The sequence below is a fragment of the Tamandua tetradactyla genome, chromosome 8 (genome assembly GCF_023851605.1).
Source record: "Tamandua tetradactyla isolate mTamTet1 chromosome 8, mTamTet1.pri, whole genome shotgun sequence".
NCBI lineage: Eukaryota > Metazoa > Chordata > Mammalia > Pilosa > Myrmecophagidae > Tamandua > Tamandua tetradactyla.
In genome coordinates, this window is record NC_135334.1 from 49,987,557 (window position 1) to 50,011,383 (window position 23,827).

Here is a 23,827-nt window from a genome sequence, read left to right on the forward strand (position 1 = left end):
CCCCCCCCCCCACGCGCCCAACCCCAGTTGAGCGATGAGCCTGGGAGCTTTAAGCTCCCCACCCTCGGTTATTTCCAAAAACATCCTCTTCTCGCGTGGTCCATCCCCTCTCCACAGCTCACGTCACCAACGCAGTTTCCCCGGCTCCACCAGTCCCTGACCAGGGCCCCGGAGCCGCAGGAAGGGGCCCTCCCACCCCAGCTCCTCCACACTGCCAGGTCGCCCCACTGCGCATGCTCGGCGCCGGGCCTGGAAGCGGGCTGCGGGCTGCGGACTGGGATCCGCCTCCGCGGGGGAGGCCTAGCCTGACACGGGCCACGCAGCAGCGGGATAACCAGCACCCGGGCGGCGGCGTCCTGGAGACCCGCGAGAGATGGAAGCGGCGGCGCCGGCGGCGGCGGAGGCAGCGGGGCGCGAGGAGCTAGGTGGGTGTTGCTTGCCCGCGGGGCGCGCGGGGACCGCACGTCCGCCGGGTGCGCCGAGGCCTCTGGGGGCTTCGTGCCGGACGTCTACCGCGAGGCGGGTGCGGGGCGCGGGGAGCAGGAGCCGCCCAGGTCCTGCCCCACCCCGTAGCCTGTCCGCATCCGGGTTCGAGCTGTTCTCCCTGAAGAAGAGGCGTTAGGTAGCTTTTTTTGTTGTCAAGGCGTTTGGTGTTGTGGGTCTGGCACAGGTTTGAACCTAAACAGCAGCCTCTCCCCGGGACCTTTCTGGGGAGCTGAGTTTGGGAGCTGGCTGACCCTGGGGGCAGCGCCCGCACAGGAATGGGTCATCGGACCACAGAGCCAGTCGGCGAAAGCCAGGGCCTACCAGTACCTAGGGCGTCAAAGTGTGTGCTGTGTGCACACGTCAAAGGCAAGACAAAGCCTGCATCTGACTCTCACCATTGTTTTCCAAACCTGCAATGATGCTTTAAGGAAGTTGTCGTTTTGTTTTTCAAACAAGACACCCTAGTCAAAGTCTCCAGGTGAATCCTTAATTTACCTCCTGCTACCCCAGGTGTGATGAACAAAACATCCTGACCTATAGCTAGCTCGCTTGGCACAGTTTTTCCTCCTTTCCTCTGGTCTCTTCTCTTTCGCTGACAAGAGGAAAACAAAGTAAGGATCAGGATGGTAAAATGCAGTTACATTCACGATACTTAGGATTTTTATAAATTTGAATTCTGAGTGATTGAGTGTAGTCTTCAAGAATGAGGCTGAGCTTCTGTTAAATACTTTATTGTAAATAGCTAAGAGGTTTGTATTGTAATAATGTTCAAGGCACTTTGCCATTTTTTCCCCCAAGTTATACTAATGATAGAAATAATAGAACTTAGCTTTTGTTGAACGTTTTCTGTGTGGTGTTAAAAAAAAATCTGCACCAGATAATGTGAAACAGCTAAGGACGACTTTATTCATAGCTACCATGGTAGGGGGCAGAGAGAACTCAATTCCACTCAAACAAAGGGCAGCGGGCTTTTTAAAGGTTGGGGATGAGTTAGTGGAAAAGCACTGGAAGGTGTAATGGGGGGGTTGGTCACTTGAATGAGTGAGTGATTTACTGAGTTGTGATTGGAACCCCTTGGCTCAGAATGTTTTCCTTTGCAGTAATAAGGCCACCTGGAGTCTGTAAAGGCCTTCAAGGAGGAAGGGGGAGATAAGAAACTACTTAGTTAAGAGCTTCTCAGGGCTCTGGAAAGTATAAGAACCAGGATGAGAGGATGGTCAGGAGCCTGGAATCAGGAAGAAGCCTTGTAAAGTTTACAAAGCTACAAAGAGAAGTTAAGGTGATATAGGTCATTGTCAAGCAGTGTGCCAAGCGCTTTGCATATGCATTGACCGGTTTAATCCTCACTACAGTCCTATGACGTCTGTGCTACTGTTATCTCCGGTTTATAGATATAGTCATTTTAAGCTCATTAATGTCAGAGTTCTACATTCATTAATATTCTTAGTGAGGATGTGGGGGGTTAGACATTGCCATGCATTAGGAGCAGGAAATATATTTATCCTTAAAAATGAGCATATACTTTGACCCAGCAGTTCTACTTCTAGAAACATTTTCCAAGGAAATAATTCATGTAAACACATATTTATATAAAGAGATGTTCATTACAGTATTTATAATAGAGAAAAACTGGTAACTAAATATCTAAGGGAAAGTAATTAGGTAAATTGCCATTCAGTCATGCAATGATGGCCATTTTAAAAGTGTTAGGGAAAGATGTCCACCGTACATATTTTTATTAACTAAAAGAAAGGTTTTCAAAACTGTTGCAGTGATTTTTTTTTAAAGTTATATGTGTGTGTTAATAAAACACATGTTCGTTGAGCTTTTCCTGTGTGCCAGGCATTTTTAGGCATACAGGATACATTTATGAGTAAAACAGATGAAGATCCCTCAATGAAACAGATCAAGATCCCTGATCTCATGTAGCTTATATTCTAGTAAAGGGACGCAGGCAGTAGATAGTAAACAGTAAGTTCTATGGGGAAAAAGAGCTAGATAAGAGAAGTCAGGAATGAGGGGGAGTTGGATAATACATTCAGTATTATTATATATGTGTTCAGGATAGGCCTTGTTGAAAAGATGAGATGTGAGCAAAGATTTAGAAGAGATAAAGAAAGTTAGCCAAGCAGGTAATTGGGGAAAGAACATTCCAGGCAGAAAGAAAAGCTAGGGCATAGTGAGACTAGCAGGAAGGGCAGAGTGCCTGAAGCAGAGTGGTCAAGGTGGTGATGAGGTCAGATGTTACAGCAAACCAGATTATAGGACCTTGGATGCTGTGCAGTGATTTTGGCTTTGCAGAGATTTGGCTGTGCAGAGATTGTGGGGAGCCAATGCAGGGTTTGAGCAAAGGAGTGAAATGCTCTGATTTACATTTTAATAGGATTAAACTGGCTGCTTCATGAAGAACAGACTGTAAAGCAGGGAGATCTGATAGAATATTGCAGTAATCTAGGAAAGAGATGCGCATGTCTCACTGCACAGTGAAGTAGCAGTAGTGGAGGTAGAGAGACTGGTCAGACTCTGGGTATATTAAAAATAAAACCAGTATGATTTCCTAACGTGGAATAAGGGGCGAGAGTGAAGCAGAGGTGACAAGAATGAATGTAGGGGTCAGCTTGAACACCTAGAAGAAGGGACTTGTCACCATGTCAGATGTGGTGGTTTCATGAAATGACCACAAATTCTTTGATGTTTCTTGCAGCACTATTTGTTGAATTTTTGCTTGTTTTTGTTGGTTGGCTTGTTTGCTTTTTGGAAAGTGCATGTGCCAGGAATTGAACCCATGTCTCCCACATGGTAGGGGAGACTTCTACCACTGAACTACCCTCACACCCCTTGTTCTAGTTTGCTTCCTGCCAGAATGCAATACACCAGAGATGGACTGGCTTTTAATAAAGGGGGATTTCGTTTTTCAGAGGAAAGGCAGCTAACTTTCAACTGAGGTCCTTTCTTTTGCGGAAAGGCACAGGGTGATCTGCTGACCTCTCCAGGCCTCTGGGTTCCAAAACTTTCCCCAGGGTAATTCCTTTCTGAATCTCGAAAGGCCTGGGCTGAGCTGTGAGTACTGAGGTAAGGTATGCTGAGCTGCTTTTGGCTGTGCTATGTTGAGCTCTCTTATTTAAGCACCAACCAATTAAATCAAACATCATTCATTGCAGCAGGCACGCCTCCTAGCCAGCTGCAGATGTAATGAGCAACAGATGAGGTTCACGTACCATTGGCTAATGTCCACAGCAACTAGGCACATTCATCTGGCCAAGTTGACACCTGAACCTAACTACCACACCCCGAATATGTAATTTTTAATTACTTTGGGTGAGTGTTCAGAATTTACTTCATTGATTGTTCACTATTAAAGTTTTTAAAATATTGAGCTTTTAAATATGTGACTCCTTCCCTAGTCTCTATCTTCTCAGGCTAACATAATGTATTTTGCCCATTTTGGCATGCTCAGTACTATATCAGTTTGTAGCTCATCAATATTCAGAAAATATTTTATTAAATAAATTCCAATTTCTTGTCAAAGATTGGCATTTTCAAATTCTGTACAGCATAATTGCTTTCTAACATATTAATATGTAGGAAGGGGAAGATAATTAGTATTTATCGCTTGTTATGTGCTGGAAAGTGGGCTGTGTGCTTCATATACTTTATTTTTTTTCATCATCACAAAATCTCTTTGAGGTAGAAATTGTTATTCCCATTTTACACATGAGAAAATCGGCCCAGAGAAATGTGGTTTCTCAATCAGATCCTGTCATTCCTCTGCTCAGAGCCCTCTAGTGCTGTGTTGTCACCATGGTACCCATTAGCCATGTGTGGCACTGAGGCTTGAAATGTGGTTCATCCAAGTGGAGATATGCTGAGTGTAACATACATTGAATTTCAGAAGTTTGTATGGAAAAATAGAATGTATATATCTGGTTATTCATTTTAAAATGTTGCTTTCATGTTGAAATGATGATATTTTGGATCTGTTGGGTTAAATGAAATATATTAAGATTAATTTCACCGGTTTCTTCTTCCTTTTTTGAACGTGGTTACTAGAAAATGTTAATGTGGCTCACATATTTCTGTTGGACATTCTATCTTGTGGCTTTCCATGTCATTGAGAATGGCCTGAAAAGCTGTATCCTGTCTATCCTCTGTTACTGCTTTGATCTCATCTCCGCCTGCTCTCCCCTTTGCTCACTCCTCTCTGCATACTCTGCTCTCTTACTGTTCCTCAGACACACCAGTTTCTCTCCATCCTCAGAGCCTTTGCATTTGTTGTTCCACTACCTTGGATTGCTCTGGCCCCAGATATCCATATTGCTCACTCTTGCTCCTTGTTTGGGCCTTCATTAAAATGTCATATTCTCTGTAAGGCCTACTCTGGCTACCTTATCAAAAACTACAGGCTCTCCCTCCTGACCCCTGTTTTCCTCTTTAGCACTTATCTTATTGCCTCCCTTTCCCACTCAAATGTGAGCTCTGTGAGAGCAGAAATTTTGTTTCAGTAGTTGCTGTATCCCCAGCATTCAGTAGTGCCTCACCTGTTTTGGGGCTCCATTAATATGTATGTGTACTTTGTGAGTGAACTCCTATTTCCTCCTTAACATGCTGCTTTTCTTCCAGGCATTTATTCATTCATTGAACATCTATCCTGTTTCAAAAACTGAGAATACACTTGTGACCAGTCAGACGTTATCCCTGTAACCAATAGAGAATAAAGACAAGTGAAATAGCCATTACAGTACAACGTGGTGAATGCTGTTGTAGGGGTATTGTAGGATGCTGTGGGAATACCTAGGAGAGACACCTAACTCAGAGTAGGGATTGGGGAAGGTGCTAGGAAGAAGTGGTGTCTTATTCATTGAAACATGAATAAGAAATACAGTAGTTAGGTGAAGTTGAGAGGAAAGAAGAGAGAATGGGAGAGCATAATGTGAGTTGGGAGGGAGCAGCATATGTGAAGGCCATTAAGGAAAGAAAAATAATTTCTGTGGCTGAACCAAGGACAAGAGACTAGCTCATTCAGATTCACAGAACTGTTAAGTGGTTGAACTGGGATTCAACTCAGACCTTTAAATTTAAATTTATGGTTATGGCTCTTTTTTTTTTTTTTTTTAGAAAAAATGCTGAGTATTTATTGTGATTAAGAACATCAAACACATTTTCATGAAATTTTCTTTAGGAATCTATAATTTGTAAAGTAAACAATTTCCCAAATTGCATTAGAAACACAACAGGTTTTTGAAACAGATCTCTTTAAACCACTGGCATTCACATATAATGTACATATAGACGCTCTACTAAAAGTAAGACAAGCTTTTGAAATAGATGAATGTTCGTTTACTACCAAAGCTCACAGCTTATGGTTCCCCGCCCCGGCCATAAACTCATTCATGTCAATGTCAGAAAAAATTTTGACATTCAAAAATGTCAAATAAAATAATACCTCTGTTAAACTATATACCAGAGTTCTAAAACTTCAGATCTCTAACTTTGACAGAAGATGGTAGTGAAAAATGTTCATTATAACCTTTTAAGTCCATCTCAGTGCTACTAATAGCTGGCCATACTCAGCCTATTCTGTAATGAAGGGAAAGCAAAACCTGAACAACTCATTTTCCTGTCATTTTCTAAGGAAATTTCTGAAGTTGTCTGTTTTTTTCCTTAAGCATAAAGAAACCTAATTTAATCAATAGGGGGTTAAAAAACACTGATGTAGCTGCTTATCTAGGTTAAACTACTAGGAAAAAAGGGTTATTGGAATACATTTTAAAATTCATTCATTTTGAAGTGCAACTACTTTAGATTATCATCCTGAAATCTTTATTTTCTTTTTCCAGAATCATCTGTAATAAGTTCAGACAATTCTTCTCATACTTAGATATTTGCAAATCTGAAGCCTTGTTTCCTTGTGGAGACTTGTGAGATTTCTTTAAGACATTGGCATTAAGATAGAGTATAAGATTATCAAACTAAACCCAAGTTAGTTTTTAAAAGTGTATACTTATGGTAAACTAATAAAGCTGGTCACACCTAAAATGAGTTCCTGAGAGAGATTCTTATTCCCCTGTTGGAGCGTTCTTATCTTGAGCAGTTTCTCTCCGTTAAGTAAAAACAAACATACAAAAATGATTTCTCCATGTGCTAGCTAGGCTTCTCTACTCTTCTTCTCCAGACTCCAAAAAAGTCTTTTTTATAAATAAACAAGATAAATTGTAGCTAAAGTAAATTTAAACACTCATATCTACCAAACTAACAAATCCACTCAGCATAGAGGTATAATGAACTATTAAGCTGTTCTGTAGGACTGATTGAGAGTGCAGGCTCATTGTGCATGCCTTTCTTACTGAGATCATAACCAATTTTTAAGCTTTGATATCCTCAGGTGTTGTTTCTGTGTCTAATATTTGCATTGACTAAATAAGGCTAAACTTTCTTGATGTAATATCTAACTGAAAGTCAGATCAGTATAAATTATAGGTTAGTCTTTCAATCATCTTCCTGTCTTTACATAAATAAGGTGCTATCTTGTTCAGTCTCTTTGCTGAGTAGAAACGACAAATTTTATAGAACTGCATGATGACCACTTAAGTTATCTAATTCAGCTATGTCATTTTTTTTTTTTTTAACATGGGGATCAAACCCAGTTCTCCGGCATGGCAGGTGAGAGCTCTGCTTGCCGAGCCACCATGGCCCACCCGCTATGTCATTTTAAGGATAAAGAAACTGAGACCCTGAAAGGTTTAATGAAAAAGTTGGGGGCAAACCCAGACTAATATTCATGATAACATACCACTGACCTTTCTAGTGCTTGAAAAGGTCATACACACAACCTTTACATGAACTGTACAACTACATACAATTGTTTTTTAAATTAATGTAACTAAATGCTGATGTATTTAATATAAGGTAAATATAACAAAATGTTAGCTATTAAACTGTTGTGACATAGCCGCCCTTTTTTGGTTACTGCTGATTGTGTAACTATTGTTTGGTCTTGCATTTAAGATGGACTGATTTGCAGTTTTACCTTTGAGGATACTTATTTGCCCACTGCAGAAAAAAACTATGCTAGCCAGGATCATACATTCAATCATGTATTATAATTTATTTAATCTCTAAATTTTTTTTAGATACATGTAGATTTTCTTACATTTTCAACGTAAATAAAATGGACTTATGCAGAGAATAAAATGAGGTATTACCTCTATGTCAGTTGTTGGCAGCTTGACAATTAGTCACTTCCATACAGGATGAGAAATCTCTTCAAGAAGTGGTAGAAAAGGGTGTCCAGGGTAACAAAAAAATAATAAAAATTATAATTGAAACCTGATTAGACTGTCATTTGAAGTACAGGAGAGAAAATAAGCTTGAAGAGTCAAAAGGTCTGAGTTCAAGTTTTAACTCTATTCCTAGCTAGCTATTTGACTTTGAGGAATTCACTAAACTTCTGAGTTTCAGTTACTTCATCTGCAAATGGTAATAACACTTGCAGTATTTGCCTCATTAGATTATTGAGGATCACACACAATAAAATACATGAGAGTTCTTTGTAAATGGAAATGCAGAACACAAATATTAGTTATTATTATTACCCTAATAATTACTTAAATGTGAGCCTACAAAAAGTTTTAAATAATTACCACTCCATGGCAGTAGCCATGCTCACTAGAACAAACTTGACTCAGAATAAACCATGTGAACATTTTCAACTTTCAATGGCAGTGATAAAGTATGTAAAGATATTATACAGAGACCATTTTAAGAGAAAGAACTGAAAGACAAACAATTGATAGACTTAAGAGATTTAAAAATGAGTTAAAATTACTTACAGCATATAAGGAGGTATTTAGTCTGTAAGTGAAGAAAGTTGCTAAGCCATCATTAAGCCAAAAGCATTGTGGGCAATCCTAAAATTAATGGAACAAGATTCTGTCACTTTTGGCTGTTGTGTAAACAACCTTAATTTTTCCAGTAGTCAGATATACCCCAGAAGAGGCAGAAGAGAATGTCTGCTTCTAAATTACATCCAGTCTGAATGGAAGTCATAAAATACTGAGTTCTTATGTCTCTACAGGCGCGTGAAAGTTTGAACTACCCTTCCCGCTCACTTTATATTCTATAAAGAATAATGGAAGTACAGGGAATACATCAAATATATATATTTTTACAAATCCTTATTATTATGAAGTTGTCTTATTCTACAATACTTCACTTCGGTGGCCTTTCTTTTTTGTTTTGTTTATAAATTTAAGTTTAAATAGCCCATTAATCTTTCCTTTCAAATATACCTTTTGATGTTAATTCTTATACTTAAAAGCATAATAAAATAACAATAAAAATAAAAGAAAATGCAAGGAAAGAGATAGAGAAAATACAATTCATAAAGTATAAAAATATGTTGCTTCAAATTCAGGATAATTTAAAAGCTCTTCTTTATTTCGTTTGTATCTGGAAATGGACAGATACATGTCCTGATCTTGTCACAAGAGGTAGAATTCCAGCATTTGGTACAGCATTCCAAGATAGAATAAGGTGACATTCCTGTTTCCTTTGAGACCATTTCCATCATCAAAGAAACAATACTTTGTTTTCATATCTTTCAGCAGCAGCTTTGGATTATCACCTCTCAGAGCAATCTTATCCCAGAGGACGACTTGGGTCAGAGCATTAGTTTTTGTTGAATATTTTGCTGATAAATAAAGAAATAATTGCTTGACATTCCAATCAAATATATTCTCGAGATCAGTGGTTATGTCAGACGTAGTGAATCCTAGGTCACTTCATTCTTTAGATCCAGTGAAGTCTTCTACATTTTTTCTGATAGTGATAGTCGAGTACTGAATACAGATGACCCAGGTCTGGAATTAGATGGGGCTCGACCTCAGATGGCAGGTGCAGGTGGAGAGAAAGAAGATGCCAAAGGGTACCAGGAGCAATAGAACATTAGTGCCATTCTGTGGGTGGTGTGAGCAGCAGCAGAGAGCACCCTCAGACTGAGCACCCTGGCCCAGTTCTGGCATATTAAAACAAGTAAACGGAGCTTCAGCATAGAGAATCCCAGGCAGTGTTTGAATTCAGCACTGTACTTAAGTTCTGTCTTAACTACACTACACTGCCTCCTTATTTCCCCTTCTTAAAGACATTACCATCCATTCAGTTTTCTCCCTGCCAGTAACCTGGGGGGCATCCTTGACTCCCTTATCATCCACATCTTGTTGGTTAGCAAGTCTTGTTTCTCTCCCCTAAATAAGCACTCTTTTCTCTTCAGCCCATTTGACTTAACTCAAGCCCTCCCCATCTCTTGCCTTGACTACCTTTTAATTGGGCTCTCTGGCTCTGGACTTAGTGTCTTCCACTCTTCTAATTGATCCTCTGCACTTCTGCCAGGGTCATACTGCCCAAATGAAGATCACTCATTAAACTTTAAATCCTCTCTGGTTTTTCACACACTACGATTCAGTCTCAATTCCTTAGCACAGTTCACAAAATCCTTTAAAGCTTTCCAGCGTAATCTTCTGTCATAAATGTGTACCTTCTGTTTCAGCCATATTAAAACAGCCTAGAGTTTTTTACGTCATTGGATAGTCTCAAGCCTGAAATGCCCCCCTCAGTCTTGTGAGCAATACCAATACTAATAACTCTCCTAAAAACTTAAAGATTTAAATGTAAGAAAACAATGTGATGTAATCAGTATACATTTTCCTACACTGCAAACCTAACTTTGGAACAAAAATGCAATTCACTTTAGCATTTTCTATTTAGTATTACCTAAAATTTTAAGTTATAAATGACTGATTGACTCTCTTTACTAATAAATCTCACTCACAGAGATCTAGGCTTCATTGGATCTTCTGATTGAGCAATTATCATGTAAAGAAGCAACTTCTTGAGCTTGAGAGTATGTCACTTCTCCAGATATTTGTATCTTTTTAGTGCATGTCTTCTTTTTTGCATGAGCAAGCACCAGGAATTGAACCCAGGTCTCTGGCAGGGCAGGCAAGAACTCTGCTTGCTGAGCCACTGTGGGCCGCCCTATAGTTGAGTGTCTTTTTAACTTACCTGTTAGATACAAGAACTATTTTGTATCATTCAAACTAAAATCTTATTACATTCAAGTCTAAAACCTGATACTTTCACCTATTCTTAGATTCTTTGGTTTAACAAATAGGCATTTCTTAGTATACCTCCTACTTTAGCCTAAAACTGGTGGGAAGTCGTAAGTAGCGATTTTTTTTTCAAGTACAGGGTTTTTGTTTTTTAATTTAAGCACATGGAAGTTAGCTAATAGTGTGTCTATTACATTGCATAGTTCTACTTTAATGGTAGAATCAAAATATTATATAAATTTGTACTTTTTAAATTCCTGAGGCACTTAAGAAGTATTTTTCTCTCAAATAGTTTCAACTTTTAAAAATTCACTCTTAACCTCATTTGAGAAGATTAATTAGAGGTGCTTCCTGGAATAATTAAAATTTTTTTAAAACCTGTAAATATGAGGGATGAGACACACAACATTCAAGGCAAAGAAATATACATGAAATGCTGTTTTTCAAAACCTTATTTTAGTGTCCCCTAAATGTGACCACATAATAATGAGAAATAATGAATTCAGGAACTAAGGACAGCTGTAACCAGAGGAGGATATATAGTTTTGAGTAAAATTAAATGTGACAATTGATAAACATTGTAAATTTGTTGAGTGATTTAGCGCAACTAATTTTTGCATGGGAATTTGAATGCACACTGTAATTCTGTTGTAAAAACTTGATCCTGTGAATTACAGAACCAGTATTTATAGATCATTTTAACAATTTCAGATTTTCATTTTTACTGAAAAATATATTTAAAATAAATTGTCCTATGATGCCTTTAAAGGTAAATTTATCATTTAGATTTCATACTTTTTAAAGTTATGAGAAAACTTGCCGTTTTTCCTGATGTTCCCATTGCTAGTATATATAATCTCCTGAGTAGTGTCTTTCAAATAATACATTGTACAGTTTTTGAAATGTTGGTAGTGATAGCTATCTTTATTGAGAACAGATAGTATACTTAATATTGCACAGTATGCACAGTACGGTCCTGGGCAGAAAGATATTTGAAAGTTCAAATAACTGATAACACGCACGCGCGCGCGCACACACACACACACACACACACACACACACACACACACACACGGCATGTTTAAGTCCCAACCCCTGGCCCTGTGACTGTGAACCCACTTGTCAATAGAATGTTTGAAAATGTTAGTAGTTAAAGTGTGTCCAAACTGAATGAGGGTGGGCCTTAGTCCAATATGGCTGAAGTCTTTATAAGTGAAGGAAATTGCAAACAGAAAGAGAAGCCATGAGGAGCAACCAGAAGCTGGAAGGCAGTGGAACTGGAAAGTACATTGCCATATGATGAAAAGGCCAAGGAACCCCAGAGATTGTCAGCCAATCAGAAGATACCATCTTGGAAGGAAGCCAGCCTTCTAGCCTCTGAAACCATTCCCAATAAATTTCTCTTGTTAAGCCAACCTATTGTATGGTATTTGTTTTAGCAGCTGGGAAACAAACACTGTCTGGGGGCGGGGAGGGGGGAGCTCGAGTAGGCAAAGGCAATGGAATATATTTAGGAATGAAAATATTAACATGTTTTAATTTGAAACTGAAGCTGATGCAACTCAGGGTGGTTTTTTAAGATTATTTTTTATAATAGAGAATATAACAGAAAAGAATATAGTGTCTGTAAACATGAAAGCCCATAACTTAAAATATAAATCGATCTTTAAAATAAATGCAAGACAATAGATATCCCAGTTGTCCTAATACTAAGCAAACGCTTAATTTTCACTGTACATATGTCTGGAATATGCCACTTTTGATAATGGATAATGTACGAAAAGAAACAAGGAAATGCTACTAAAAAATCTTTGGAAAATGTTCTGATGACTAAAGGGTTAGAAAAAAAGATTGAAGTTAGGGAATTTGAATTACAGAAAATCTTCATTCATTTAGGCTCCAGTAATTTGGAATTTATGTCTATTAAGTGGATCTCAAATTTTACTTTCTATGTATTAATTTTATTATTTGAGGAAGAATATTTAAATGATTTAAGAATAGACTATTTTCAAGTATCATTCAACATCTTAAGCATCACTTTATTTTTTTTCATATCTGTCTTTAAAAATTTTTTTGAACAGTTTTATTCACACACCATACAGTCCATCCTAAGTGTACAATCAATGGCTCTTGGTGTAATCACGTAATTATGCATTCACCAGTACAGTCAATATGAGAACATTCTCATTTGTTCCAAAGAAAAATATCCTGTACCTTTTATATCCCCCAGTTATTGACATTTAACTTTGGTATAGTGCCTTTGTTACAATTAATGAAAGAGTATTACAATGCTACTGTTAACTATAGATCTTAGTTTACATTAAGTATATTTTCCCATATAGCACCCTGTTATTAACTCCTTGCAGTAGTGACATACATTTGTTCTAGTTCATGTAAGAACTCCCTTATATTTATACAATTGACCCCCATCATTGCCCACTCTGGGTTTCACTAATTTATACAGTTCCAGTTTTTATCCTCTAGCTTTCTTTCTGGTGACAACATGACTCTAGCCTTCCTCTTTCAACCATACTCACGCTCCACTTTGTGAATTACACTTACAGCATTGTGCTGCCATCACACTGTATTATGCTATTTCCAAACCTTTACAATCAACCTTATTGAACATTCTGTACTCCTTAAGCATCGATTGCCCAATCTCTGCCCTCTTTCTATCCTGTGATAATCTGTGCTCTTGAATTTAAGTCTCAGAGTTTGTTCATTGTAGTTAGCTCATATTAGTGAGACCATGCAATATTTGTCCAATATCACCTTTTATGAAAAACTGATGCACTGAGTTCCGATTGGAACTGGGGCAATATAGCTATATAAGTCTTAATCTCTTCTCACATCCTTCCCAAATGTAGTGTAAATTCATTAAGGAGCACAAATAAAACCACCCATAACATTACTCTACTTCCCATGTAATTAATTCCATTATTACTAAGAGACTTAGTAACAATTGTATAGTAGAAAAATAAACATCAAATCATCAAATTCCAGACATAGTTCCTGTGGCTTCTGCAAGTGTGGAGAGTGGGGTAGGAAATTCTTTAGAATCTCATGATAAAGAGGAGAGGGGTAGGTGACATGGATGAAGCACAGTGGAAAATCACCTTCAGAAACAGAAAGTAAGTTTTAGTAGTCTTAAACATATGTCAGGTCTGAGACTCAGTAATTTACTGCTCAGAGTTCAGTGAAGGCTCTTCAGAGTGAACAGGACTAGAGAAGGCATCCTTTGCAAAACATTGCTTTTGAAGAAGAAGCAGATAATTAGAGCAAGGTAGATGCCCTGCAGAGGCTTGGCAGTGAAGGGAAATGAGGAAGTAAGAGGAAGAAAATTGAGGATCTCCAGAAACAAAAGGGACCCACTAAACATGCCAGTTACTTTCCCTTATCCTCAACAACTATGACATCATCCATTAAGTAAATTGAGAAAGGAGAACACTCTTGAACTAGGATCCCTGACCATAAAATGCCTGGAAATAGGGAAATATCAGACCAATTCTGTACAAAGCTCCTATAAGAAGAAAGCAGGAAATTAGACTTAAACAACCTTAATGGTTGAACATTCCTCCCCACCAGAAAACCAGTCATGAAGTAGGAGAAAGCTGTAGGATTAAATTTAAAAAAAAGAAAAAAAAAGCATTTGAAGAGTTTTAAAAGACACCTAAGATCAGAAAATATACATACCAAGGAGAGAAATGGTTAAAAAAAAAAAAAAAGGAAAGAAAGTGTGCATGGGTGGTTCAGTGGTAGACTGCCCGCCTTTCATGTGGGCAACCTGGGTTTGATTCGTAGACCATGCATCACCCTCCCTACCCACCCACCCCCGCCAAAAAAAGGGAAGGAATACAAAAAAGAGTTGATTGTGTAAATCATCTCAGAAACAAAATTACAAGATGTCCAAGGAAGAATCCACTGAAGTGAAAATGTAATGAATGAGTCTTTGAAAAAAGACAAGAAGAATTACAATGAGATGAAGAAAAACATTGAAAGAATCAAGAAGAGAAGGTTTTTGAAATGGAAGATAGGGAAGGAAGTTCTAACATACATGTAATAGCCTCTAAAGAAGAAAAACAAAACATTTGAACCAAACAATTATTTAAAGCTATAATCCAAAAAAACTTTCCAAACATAAGAGAATCTAAATCTACATTTCTAAAAGTACTATAGTGCTCCTGGGAAAATGGACTCAGAGTGGTCAACCTCAAGACATGGCGTAGGAAAACTATTAGACATTAAAGGCAAAGAAGAAACCCTCAGGGCCTTCAGCAAAAGGAACATTATTTAATGGCTAAGAACATTATTCCGATATCAGACTTCTCATGAGCAACATACAACACAAGACAAGAGTTGAGAAGCATTTTAAAGAAACTTAAAGATAGATAGGAAAGTAAGCCGAAGATTTTATATCTAGCAGAGCTGTCCTTCAAGTGTCAAGGCTGTAAGAACAGTAAAAGTCTCTGAAGGCTCCGTGGCCATGAGCCCTTCCTGAGGAATCTCCTAGCTCTGTAGTTCTCAAAGGGTAGTCCCCTGACCAGAAGCATCAGCATCACATGAGAACTTGTTAGGAATTTATAGTCTCATGCCCACCCTAGATCTTCTGAATCAAAACCTTTTGGAGTGAATCAGCAATCTGTCATTTAGTATGTCATTCTGTACAAACATGTAAGTGGTATTTCTTAGTATTTCTGAATTCATTTATACCAGCTTTATCCCAGTTGTTTAAAACTGTAGTAAAGTACTTGATTTTCTATTTTAAAGATATGGATGTAATGAGACCCTTGATATATGAGCAGAATTTTGATGGTACATCAGATGAAGAACATGAGCAAGAGCTCCTGCCTGTTCAGAAGCATTACCAACTTGATAATCAAGAGGGCATTTCGTAAGTGTTACAGTTTCTAAGTCTCCTTTTCTTTTGATTTTGCATTTACAAAAACGTCTTCTATAGCCAGGCCGTTTTCTGGCTACTACAGAAGACACAGAGATAAATAAAACCTAGTTTCTACCATCAAGAAAGAACGAATGCATAAAATGTCTACATTATAGAGCAGTTTACAGCAATTACTACAGTGACGAAATAAACCAAATGCTGTGACTTTTAAACGAAGGACAATCTGATTAAGAGAATAGGAATATTAAGAGAAGTAGCTTCTGAAATAGAGGTTAGACAGTGGAAGGTGGTAAACACTACTTGTTGCTTAGTGAAAGGTATGAAGCAAAGTCATGGAAGTAGGAAGACAGTGGAACTTTTTTTAACCTTTTAAAAATTTTTGTCATCAATAGATTTGAGTACATTTTTGTTCCAATAGTAAATTAATGTTAAGCAAAGTAGCATTAAAATTGTAATTGATCCGAAAATAGTATAAACTACAAAAACTTTTAGGCAAATATTTTTGTTTTGTGTGTTTGAATTTTGTGTTATTCTACCAGTTTTAACTTATTTCTTCTTCGTCAAGGGACTTAGTTCAAATGCCTCCTGAAAACCTTTCTTAGGTCAGATTTTTTAGATAGTTCATGGTATTCATAAGTATTTTTCTTATTTGATGATTCATAAGAGTTTTGTAAGTTGCTTGTTTTTAAATTTTAATTAATTTCCTCTTATGTTGATAATCATAAATCCAATATGTTTAGTAATTTGATTACATAGACAATGTCAGTAAACTGCTGTCTTATTACTAACCATACATAATCTTCAGCCCTATGCTGAACTGAAGCTATTATACCCATAATCCTAGCAATCAAGTATATTATGAGGAAATACCTTCTCTTTATTACTTTACTATATTTAAAATATTTTAACTTAAATATCTCATTTATCTCCCACAATAACCTTCTGTATTCCACCATCAAGTGGCAAAGGTAGGACTTGAGACAAATATGATTTCTGCTGCAGAGGTTGAATCAGAATGTTACTTTTTGCTTACCTAGATGAATTTCTAATTCCCTTCTAATATTAAGCAATGGTCACGTGATTTTAATAGTTTTTGTTCTATAAAGTTTAAAACGTAAATTTCCTTTTCAGATTTGTACAAACTCTTATGCACCTTCTTAAAGGAAATATTGGAACTGGCCTTTTAGGACTTCCATTGGCAATTAAAAATGCAGGAATAGTGGTAAGATTTATTTTTGCAATCTCTGGTTAAGATACAGTAATCAGTCTAATTTACAGCAAAAATTACCACAAGCTAACATCTCGACTAGCTTTAGATATTTGATCAGATATAAGTTGGTCAGGTGACAATTAAATGACAATTTAGCAATTGTATTGAGAAAATTATGTGAACTAAAAGAATGTCTAACAAAAAGTGAGAACTATTTCCTTAATTTCTATGTAATTTAATACGTATTTTAATAAATGCCAAAAAAACATTTTGAAAGTGTTTGAAATACTGAATTTTCCAGGTATGGTTGTAGTTTACTAGTCATTTAGATTTTCTAGACTTAAGCAATGTAACATATAAAAAAATACATTTAAAGAGCATAATATGTATATTCTGAAATGTTACAGTTTTTTAGACTCAGAATAAAATACATAGTTTTCAGATTCAAAGAATAATATCTAGAAAAGGAGTAATGATATCTTTTAAAGACAAATATTTAAAGCATTGTTAGAGCCAATTGTAATTACTGAGGACTTTAACGATGATAGGGGAAAACATATGAAATAATATGAAATAATAAAATTATGTCTGACTTTTTCTTAATTGTCTTTCTTTCCAGAAACAATTTTAACTATCAGTTTTCTCTGCATTTGACTGTTTTGTCTACCCTCATTTAAAAGAATTTAAAAGTTTATCATTTTTAAAAATAAATTGGCAATATTTGGGATATGTTTTGATAATCCATTCATGGCTTTAATTTGAGTAAATAAATACTTGAAATTATTGCATACTACTTTTTCAAGTAATTCTTTTCTAATGTAAAATGTTAGTATTTATTGAAACTTAATGAGACCAGCAACTACAAATGCCTTGGTTACCTCTTATGTTTACTTCCAAACACAGTGCTTTGCAAATAGTTGAGTCCTCAACAAAAAAACTTATAGAAGATGTGAATTGCCCACAATCTCAGTTTAATATAGTGCTTTTTATAGTTTAATTAGAATAATGATTATAGTTGCATACAATCATATGGCGGAACACTGATATTTACAGACTTGCCATCTGATGTTAAAGATAATGTATTCCATTTTACTTTCTTGCATATTTGTACTCTGTATTCTATAGGTTTGGTCAGCCTATAGTTACTTAGATGGAATCCTACATAGTTGTCTTAAATACTACTTGAAATTATTTCTATGTTCGAACTTAATTCTCCCCTATGCAAATATTTAAACATTTTGTCCAAGAAATATTAATCATTGCAAATGAGTAGTCTGTTGTCTCATTGCTTGTAAAACAACTCAGTTTTTAAAAACTTAAATATTTAAATTTTATAAATTTTCTTCCTCGCAGCTTGGACCCATCAGCCTTGTGTTTATAGGAATTATTTCTGTTCACTGTATGCACATATTGGTACGTTGCAGTCACTTTCTATGTCAGAGGTAAATATGGATTCGTTAAGTCTATTTTTTTTAAATTTTAAAACTATTTATTATAAAGCATTTTTTTTTTTTTGCCCTTAGAAGTTGGTTTTCCTATAATCTGTTATAGAGATAAGTCTAAGATGATGAATGTGGAAAAGGCCAGTATTTCATTATGATCTAAATCTGGTCATAATTTGTTTATTTCTTTTCAAATATATATTTATTAGTGAGATAGAACATTTTCTTTTATTTAGTATAAATGAGAAAATCAGGTAAAATTGGAGAAATGGAAGCAGCAATACAACTTTTATCTGTAGCATAATGGTCTTCAGTCTGTCAGTAATTCAGTTTTAGAATACCCTGTGCATAGTGCCTTTGGTCCTCTTAGTGTGTGGGTTGGTAGGTAGTCATTAATATTCTTGTATCTTTATTTTTATATCATGGTTGTACTGGACAATGGGCCACCTTTTTTGTGGGGGGCGGGTAGGAAGGGATAACTATTGCCTGTTTGAGTAGACTAATATTCTAGTCTTGACACTCTTAAAAAATGTCCTTAAAGCTTTGGGCAAGTCATTTATGCTCTTGAAATAACAGTAAGTACTTAGGAAAAAAAAGCAGAGAGAGAGAATGGGGGAAATAATACTTACCTCATTGGGCTATTTTGAGAATTAAGTGGGAAAGTTTTGTGAGTGGATATTGTAAAGCCCTGTTCAGATATATTATTAAATAATGTTGTTCTAAGAAATGAATATTTTGGTTGTGAACCGTTTAGTTGCTGTTTAGGTAAGTGAAACATTTAAATCAGTGAAGCAGAAGTATTAGACTTTATGAATTCTAAAATATGTCAACTTTAATAGTAGTTTAGAAATGAATGTACTTGTAAAAAGAACAGATATAAAACTTTCAAATTTCATGAAAATGTCTTAGGAGAGAATTTATGCAGATCTTGAAATTTTGAAAATTACTCTGTCAGTGCATAGGCTTGTATTCATTAATTCCCATTTATTTGATGTCCCTTTCAAGGGATGGTTTTATGGACAGTCTTAAAATTTTTCTTTGATATATATGTCATTAAATTGCAGGTTTAAAAAATCAACATTAGGTTATAGTGACACTGTGAGTTTTGCTATGGAAGTAAGTCCTTGGAGTTGCCTTCAGAAGCAAGCAGCATGGGGACGGTAAGTTCTTGCTATGTTAATATTTTGAGACTATATTAAATTACAAGTGTTTTAATCTGGTGATATGTAAATTGAAGTATGCTAGAGTTGGGGAAATAAATGTAAGTAACCTTTTGACTTAGACAGCCTAGATTCATATCTCAGCCCTACCATTTACCAGTTTTATGACCTTGGTCAAATTATTTACCATTTGCTTAGATTTTCTCACTATGAAATGAGTTTATAGTACCCACTACACAGGATATTACTATAGCATATTAAATAAAATGATATTTATAAGGGATGTGGCCACCCTATTACATAGTTGTTTTCAATACTTTTTTTTAAATAAAGAAAAGAAAAATCCTGTTATTTCATTATTTCAAATAAAGATGTGGTATTCAGCTACATGCTCATAAGACATCTGGGGTATGGCTGTATGTTAGCATAACCTTACTTTATTATTATCTTACTGTTTAAAAAACTATCATTGTTAAACGTGAAGGTGTATATTATTAGAAGACATGAAAGTGGACATGAAAATGTAATTGTCAAAGATGGCTAGCTAATGAAAGTCAAATGAAGCATAGGCAATCACAAAGTGCTAACTGTGGTACAAATAATATGTGGTGTGGGAATTAAAAGAAAAAGGCAATGTGAGTGGAATAGTTGATGGTTAACTATGGCTTTTCTGGGTGTTTTCAGGGAGTTAGATTTGTTTATGAGCTGCTCAGAGTTCCTGATATGCTGAGCATGAGAAGGAAGGAAGCAGAGCCCAATGCCCTAAAACCTAGATTTCCATTTTTCTCCTATCCCTGCCCAATCTTGAGATAGCATTGTCTTTTTTTTTTCTATCAAGGATAAGGTCTTTCAGATAAAAATGGCTGGAATTATGTTAGTAGGGTGCTAAAATCAAGTCAGAGAACACTTTAATGTCATTTATCAGAGAGAAGAAATTGAATTCATTTCAGGGTACCAAGATAACTTACAAATGAGCTCTCCGAAGAAGAAGAAAAGAGATAAAAAAGAGAATGAAGATAGGCGAAGGCCTTTCCAATTTCAGATGGGAGAAGGAAAATCTGTAGATTTTGTAGATGGATTGTTGGGCACTGATAAGACAAGAGATTAGAATGAATTTGTAAATTCGTGATATGGTAGTCCCTCATTGTTCCCAGGTCAGAATGGAGAAGTATGGGCTAATGGCAAATAATGTGTAGGCAGATTTGTAACTGATTTAACCACCATACTCAAATCATGCTAATTGATGTCTCTCCTGATATCCTTCTCCCCCCTCCTGTACACCATTTTTGTAGCTAGAATTTTCTAGCGTATCACGTTCAAAAATTAGGATAGAGAAATCTCTGGAGGTCTCTAGTAGTGTACTTTAGGGCCATTCCATTTACTTATTAGTGATCTGGATAGTAGGGAGCATGCTCACCTTATTTGCAGATAATGTGAAGGTGGGAGGGGCTGATAAAATGAGTGTAGGAGAGATGGGCTTAGTTCAGAAGCCGAGTGTGTTTGTTAAACCGTTTCATAAGTAGACACATATTTATGCTTCAAACTGCTGAATTTCAGAAACAGATAATGATAGAAAAATCCTGGCCTTTTAACTTGAAGGAGCATCCTATTCTCTGTAATTATTCTCTATGATATACATAGAGTATGATGTACAGTATATCTCTATGCTATATGCTGATCATAAGTGTTTTTTTATTAAGGGAATAAAAGAAAATATACTATTACACATTTTTAAAAGCAGTTTAAAAGTGAAATAAAATGCTTACATTTCAGCAGCCATTGTTGATACTTATTTGTGGGTATCTCTTTTCAGGAGTGTGGTTGACTTTTTTCTGGTCATAACACAACTGGGGTTCTGTAGTGTTTATATTGTCTTCTTAGCTGAAAATGTGAAGCAAGTGAGTATTTTTTTCCAGTTATTGAAATAATTTTCTTTTCATGCCATAGCTATGATATTATATTTCCTCTGTGGAAGCCATGGTTGGATATGGAAATGTATTCCTTTTAATAAGTGATGTTTCCTTGTAGATTTTCCTTTAGTATTCTCTTTTGCAAGATAGATTTCTCCTATTGTTGATTTTATTGCTCTTGCATAAGGTCAATAACTCTTGTTCTTTTAGATCAGAACAAGATATAATTTATTGATTCCTAGCTACTTGAAATTTAGATCTCAAAAGCAGATGCAAAGCGGTTTGGAGTATTATATGTGTTCTTGACATTGATGAACCATGAAGCAATATATACGTCTTCAATCAGCAGCTTTTTCAGTGAAGTAAAAAAATAGACATTATTAAAATCCAACCGTTATTGTCATTGTCTAAAAAGATAATTTTGTCCAAAAATGTACTATTTTTTTGTGTTTCTCTCCATATTATGAAGGTTTGCTTTAAGAGGAAGTGATTTTCAGTGTTGGTAGAGACTTGACAGCCTGTTTGGACAGAAATACAAAGCACTGAAATTAAAGCTCCCCCTATCAAAATAATGTCAGGGCATATTTCTTTATAGCTGGTAGATTGTTTTATTATTCCCAAGTTATATCCTGCTATTCTTTGAATCTTATTTTCATCAACCAACATTAATTAAGTATCCATATTGCATGGTACAATAGTAAGCATAATATATAGTAAAATACAGTATTCATCTTATAGGTATTTTAATGCAAAATGGTGATGTAAATATATTTTCTAAAGAACCTGTATGTATATATAATTATATATATGACTTTACTAAGTATAAAGTATGCCTCATTTTGTAAATAGACCAAGAGTTGGCACACTTTTTCTGTAAAGGGCCAGATAAGTATTTTTAATCATGTTGGCCATATGTTCTCAGTTGCAACTATTCAATTTAACATAGACTACAATACGTAAGTGAATAGGCCTGGTTGGTTCCCAGTACAATTTTATTTGCAGAAGTTGATGATAGGACTGATTTGGTCTGCAGATTGTAGCTTGCCAGCCCCTAATTTAGACTATCTCTGTATGCACCACTATCTTAGATTTTTAATGTTGGAGTAGCTGATTTAGTCAAACCTTCTTTTGTGAATAAGAGAGTGCTGTTAAAGGGTCACAGCTATTTGGTAATTAGAGTTTGGATTTCCAGATCATTGTTCCTTCCAATAAGTGCATAATGCCCCTTTCCTTATAGTATCAGCATCTGGAAAAGTATTGTTTGTATCTGGAAAAGGTTAGCGCCTAGCTTAAATGTCACCTTCTCTGTGAAACCTTCTTTAACTGTCCCTCTTATCTCCTACCTTTCCTCACCCCTTGTCAGAACTTACTGCTTCTTCTCCTGCTTCTATGACACTTTTAAAAATAGCCTTGATCACACTGTATTAATTTACAAGTTAACTTTCACAACTAGACTGCAAGCCCCATCAGGGAAGAGACGGCCATATCTGTGTGCTCACCACTATATTTAGCATCGAAGAGTGCCTGGCTTATTATAGGTACTCTGGGTGTTACCAGAATCAGAACGGAAATAAACTCACTAAACTGAGAGGGGTTATTTCTTTTTCATCATTTTAGTTCTTAGACCTTGTACTGTATTTGGCTTATTGAGCAGATGCTCCATAAATTTTGTTGGCTGAATGAATTTAACCCTTCTGCTTGATTTCCCCTCACTCTGCCACTCTCTTTGCTGCTCCCTTGCTTGTTCAAACATCCTTTCTCCCATCTTCTCTATCAGCACTTCCCTGTCAGTGTCTACATGATTGTTTTAATTGGTTTCTCACTCCCAAAGCTATTTCACTTTCTGTGTATAAAAGGAATAGTGTCAACAGATTAGTTTTGTGACTGCTGACAGTTCTAGCCAAGGTACTCTTAGGTGCTGTCTGTATCAGAGAGCCTCAATAAATTGTCATTTCTCTTTCCAGCCTGACTTTATTTCTTTTTCCAAATATCCTATTTATAAATTATCTCTCCTCTCTTTTCCTAGCTATTTGCAAACAATTACATTCTTATACAAGTTTTTTCTGGAGGAAAAATCTTTAATCCATTACCCATCCCTTTATTTCTTTTCAGGATTTATAGGTGAAGTTTGTTGTTGTTTTTTTTTTTAATGTAATTTTGTTGAAATATATTCACACACCATACAGTCCACCCAAAGTATACAATCAGTGGTACACAAGATCATCACATAGTTGTACATTCATTGCCATGATCGTTTTTTGAACATTTGCATTACTCCAGAAAAAGAAATAGGTAGAAAAAAGAAAGCCCCAAACATCCCTTACCCCTTTCCCCACCCTCTTATTGACCACTAGTCAATATATATATATATATATGTATGTATCAGTGAAACAGAGCAAAACATTCTGAAGTAGATCCACACAAACATGGGCAACTGACTCTTTTTTGCTATATGGTTTTACCATCATTATCAAAGACTAGTGCTACTGGATAACAGTTTAACACCTTCAGATATTTCCTTCTGGCTATTCTAAAACTCTATATACTGAGAAGCAGTATCTATATAATAAGTCAGTAGTTATAGTCATTTGTTACATCCTAATTTCTCATTTG

General features: G+C 36.1%; 1 protein-coding gene and 1 long non-coding RNA gene across 4 annotated transcripts in view; one reads left to right on the forward strand and one right to left on the reverse strand.

The window, feature by feature from the left end:
• Positions 1–252: 252 nt before the first annotated feature.
• The window catches only part of SLC36A4 (solute carrier family 36 member 4), a 57,102-nt gene continuing 33,527 nt past the window's right edge, over positions 253–23,827 (forward strand). For 2 of the 3 annotated variants that reach the window (XM_077113289.1, XM_077113290.1), the window contains exons 1-6: positions 253–425; positions 15,360–15,483; positions 16,624–16,714; positions 18,056–18,144; positions 19,209–19,304; positions 21,118–21,202. In XM_077113289.1, coding sequence (XP_076969404.1) covers positions 374–425; positions 15,360–15,483; positions 16,624–16,714; positions 18,056–18,144; positions 19,209–19,304; positions 21,118–21,202 — 537 coding nt within the window. In that variant the 5' untranslated portion in view covers positions 253–373. Of the gene's footprint in view, positions 426–15,359; positions 15,484–16,623; positions 16,715–18,055; positions 18,145–19,208; positions 19,305–21,117; positions 21,203–23,827 lie in introns of those variants that run through there. The other variant, XM_077113291.1, reaches the window with a different exon arrangement.
• LOC143644369 (uncharacterized) lies at positions 5,134–8,516 on the reverse strand. Its single transcript, XR_013156652.1, has 3 exons — positions 8,316–8,516; positions 7,689–7,747; positions 5,134–5,181 (listed from the first exon to the last, which is right to left on the reverse strand). It is a non-coding gene; the product is annotated as an uncharacterized LOC143644369 (long non-coding RNA).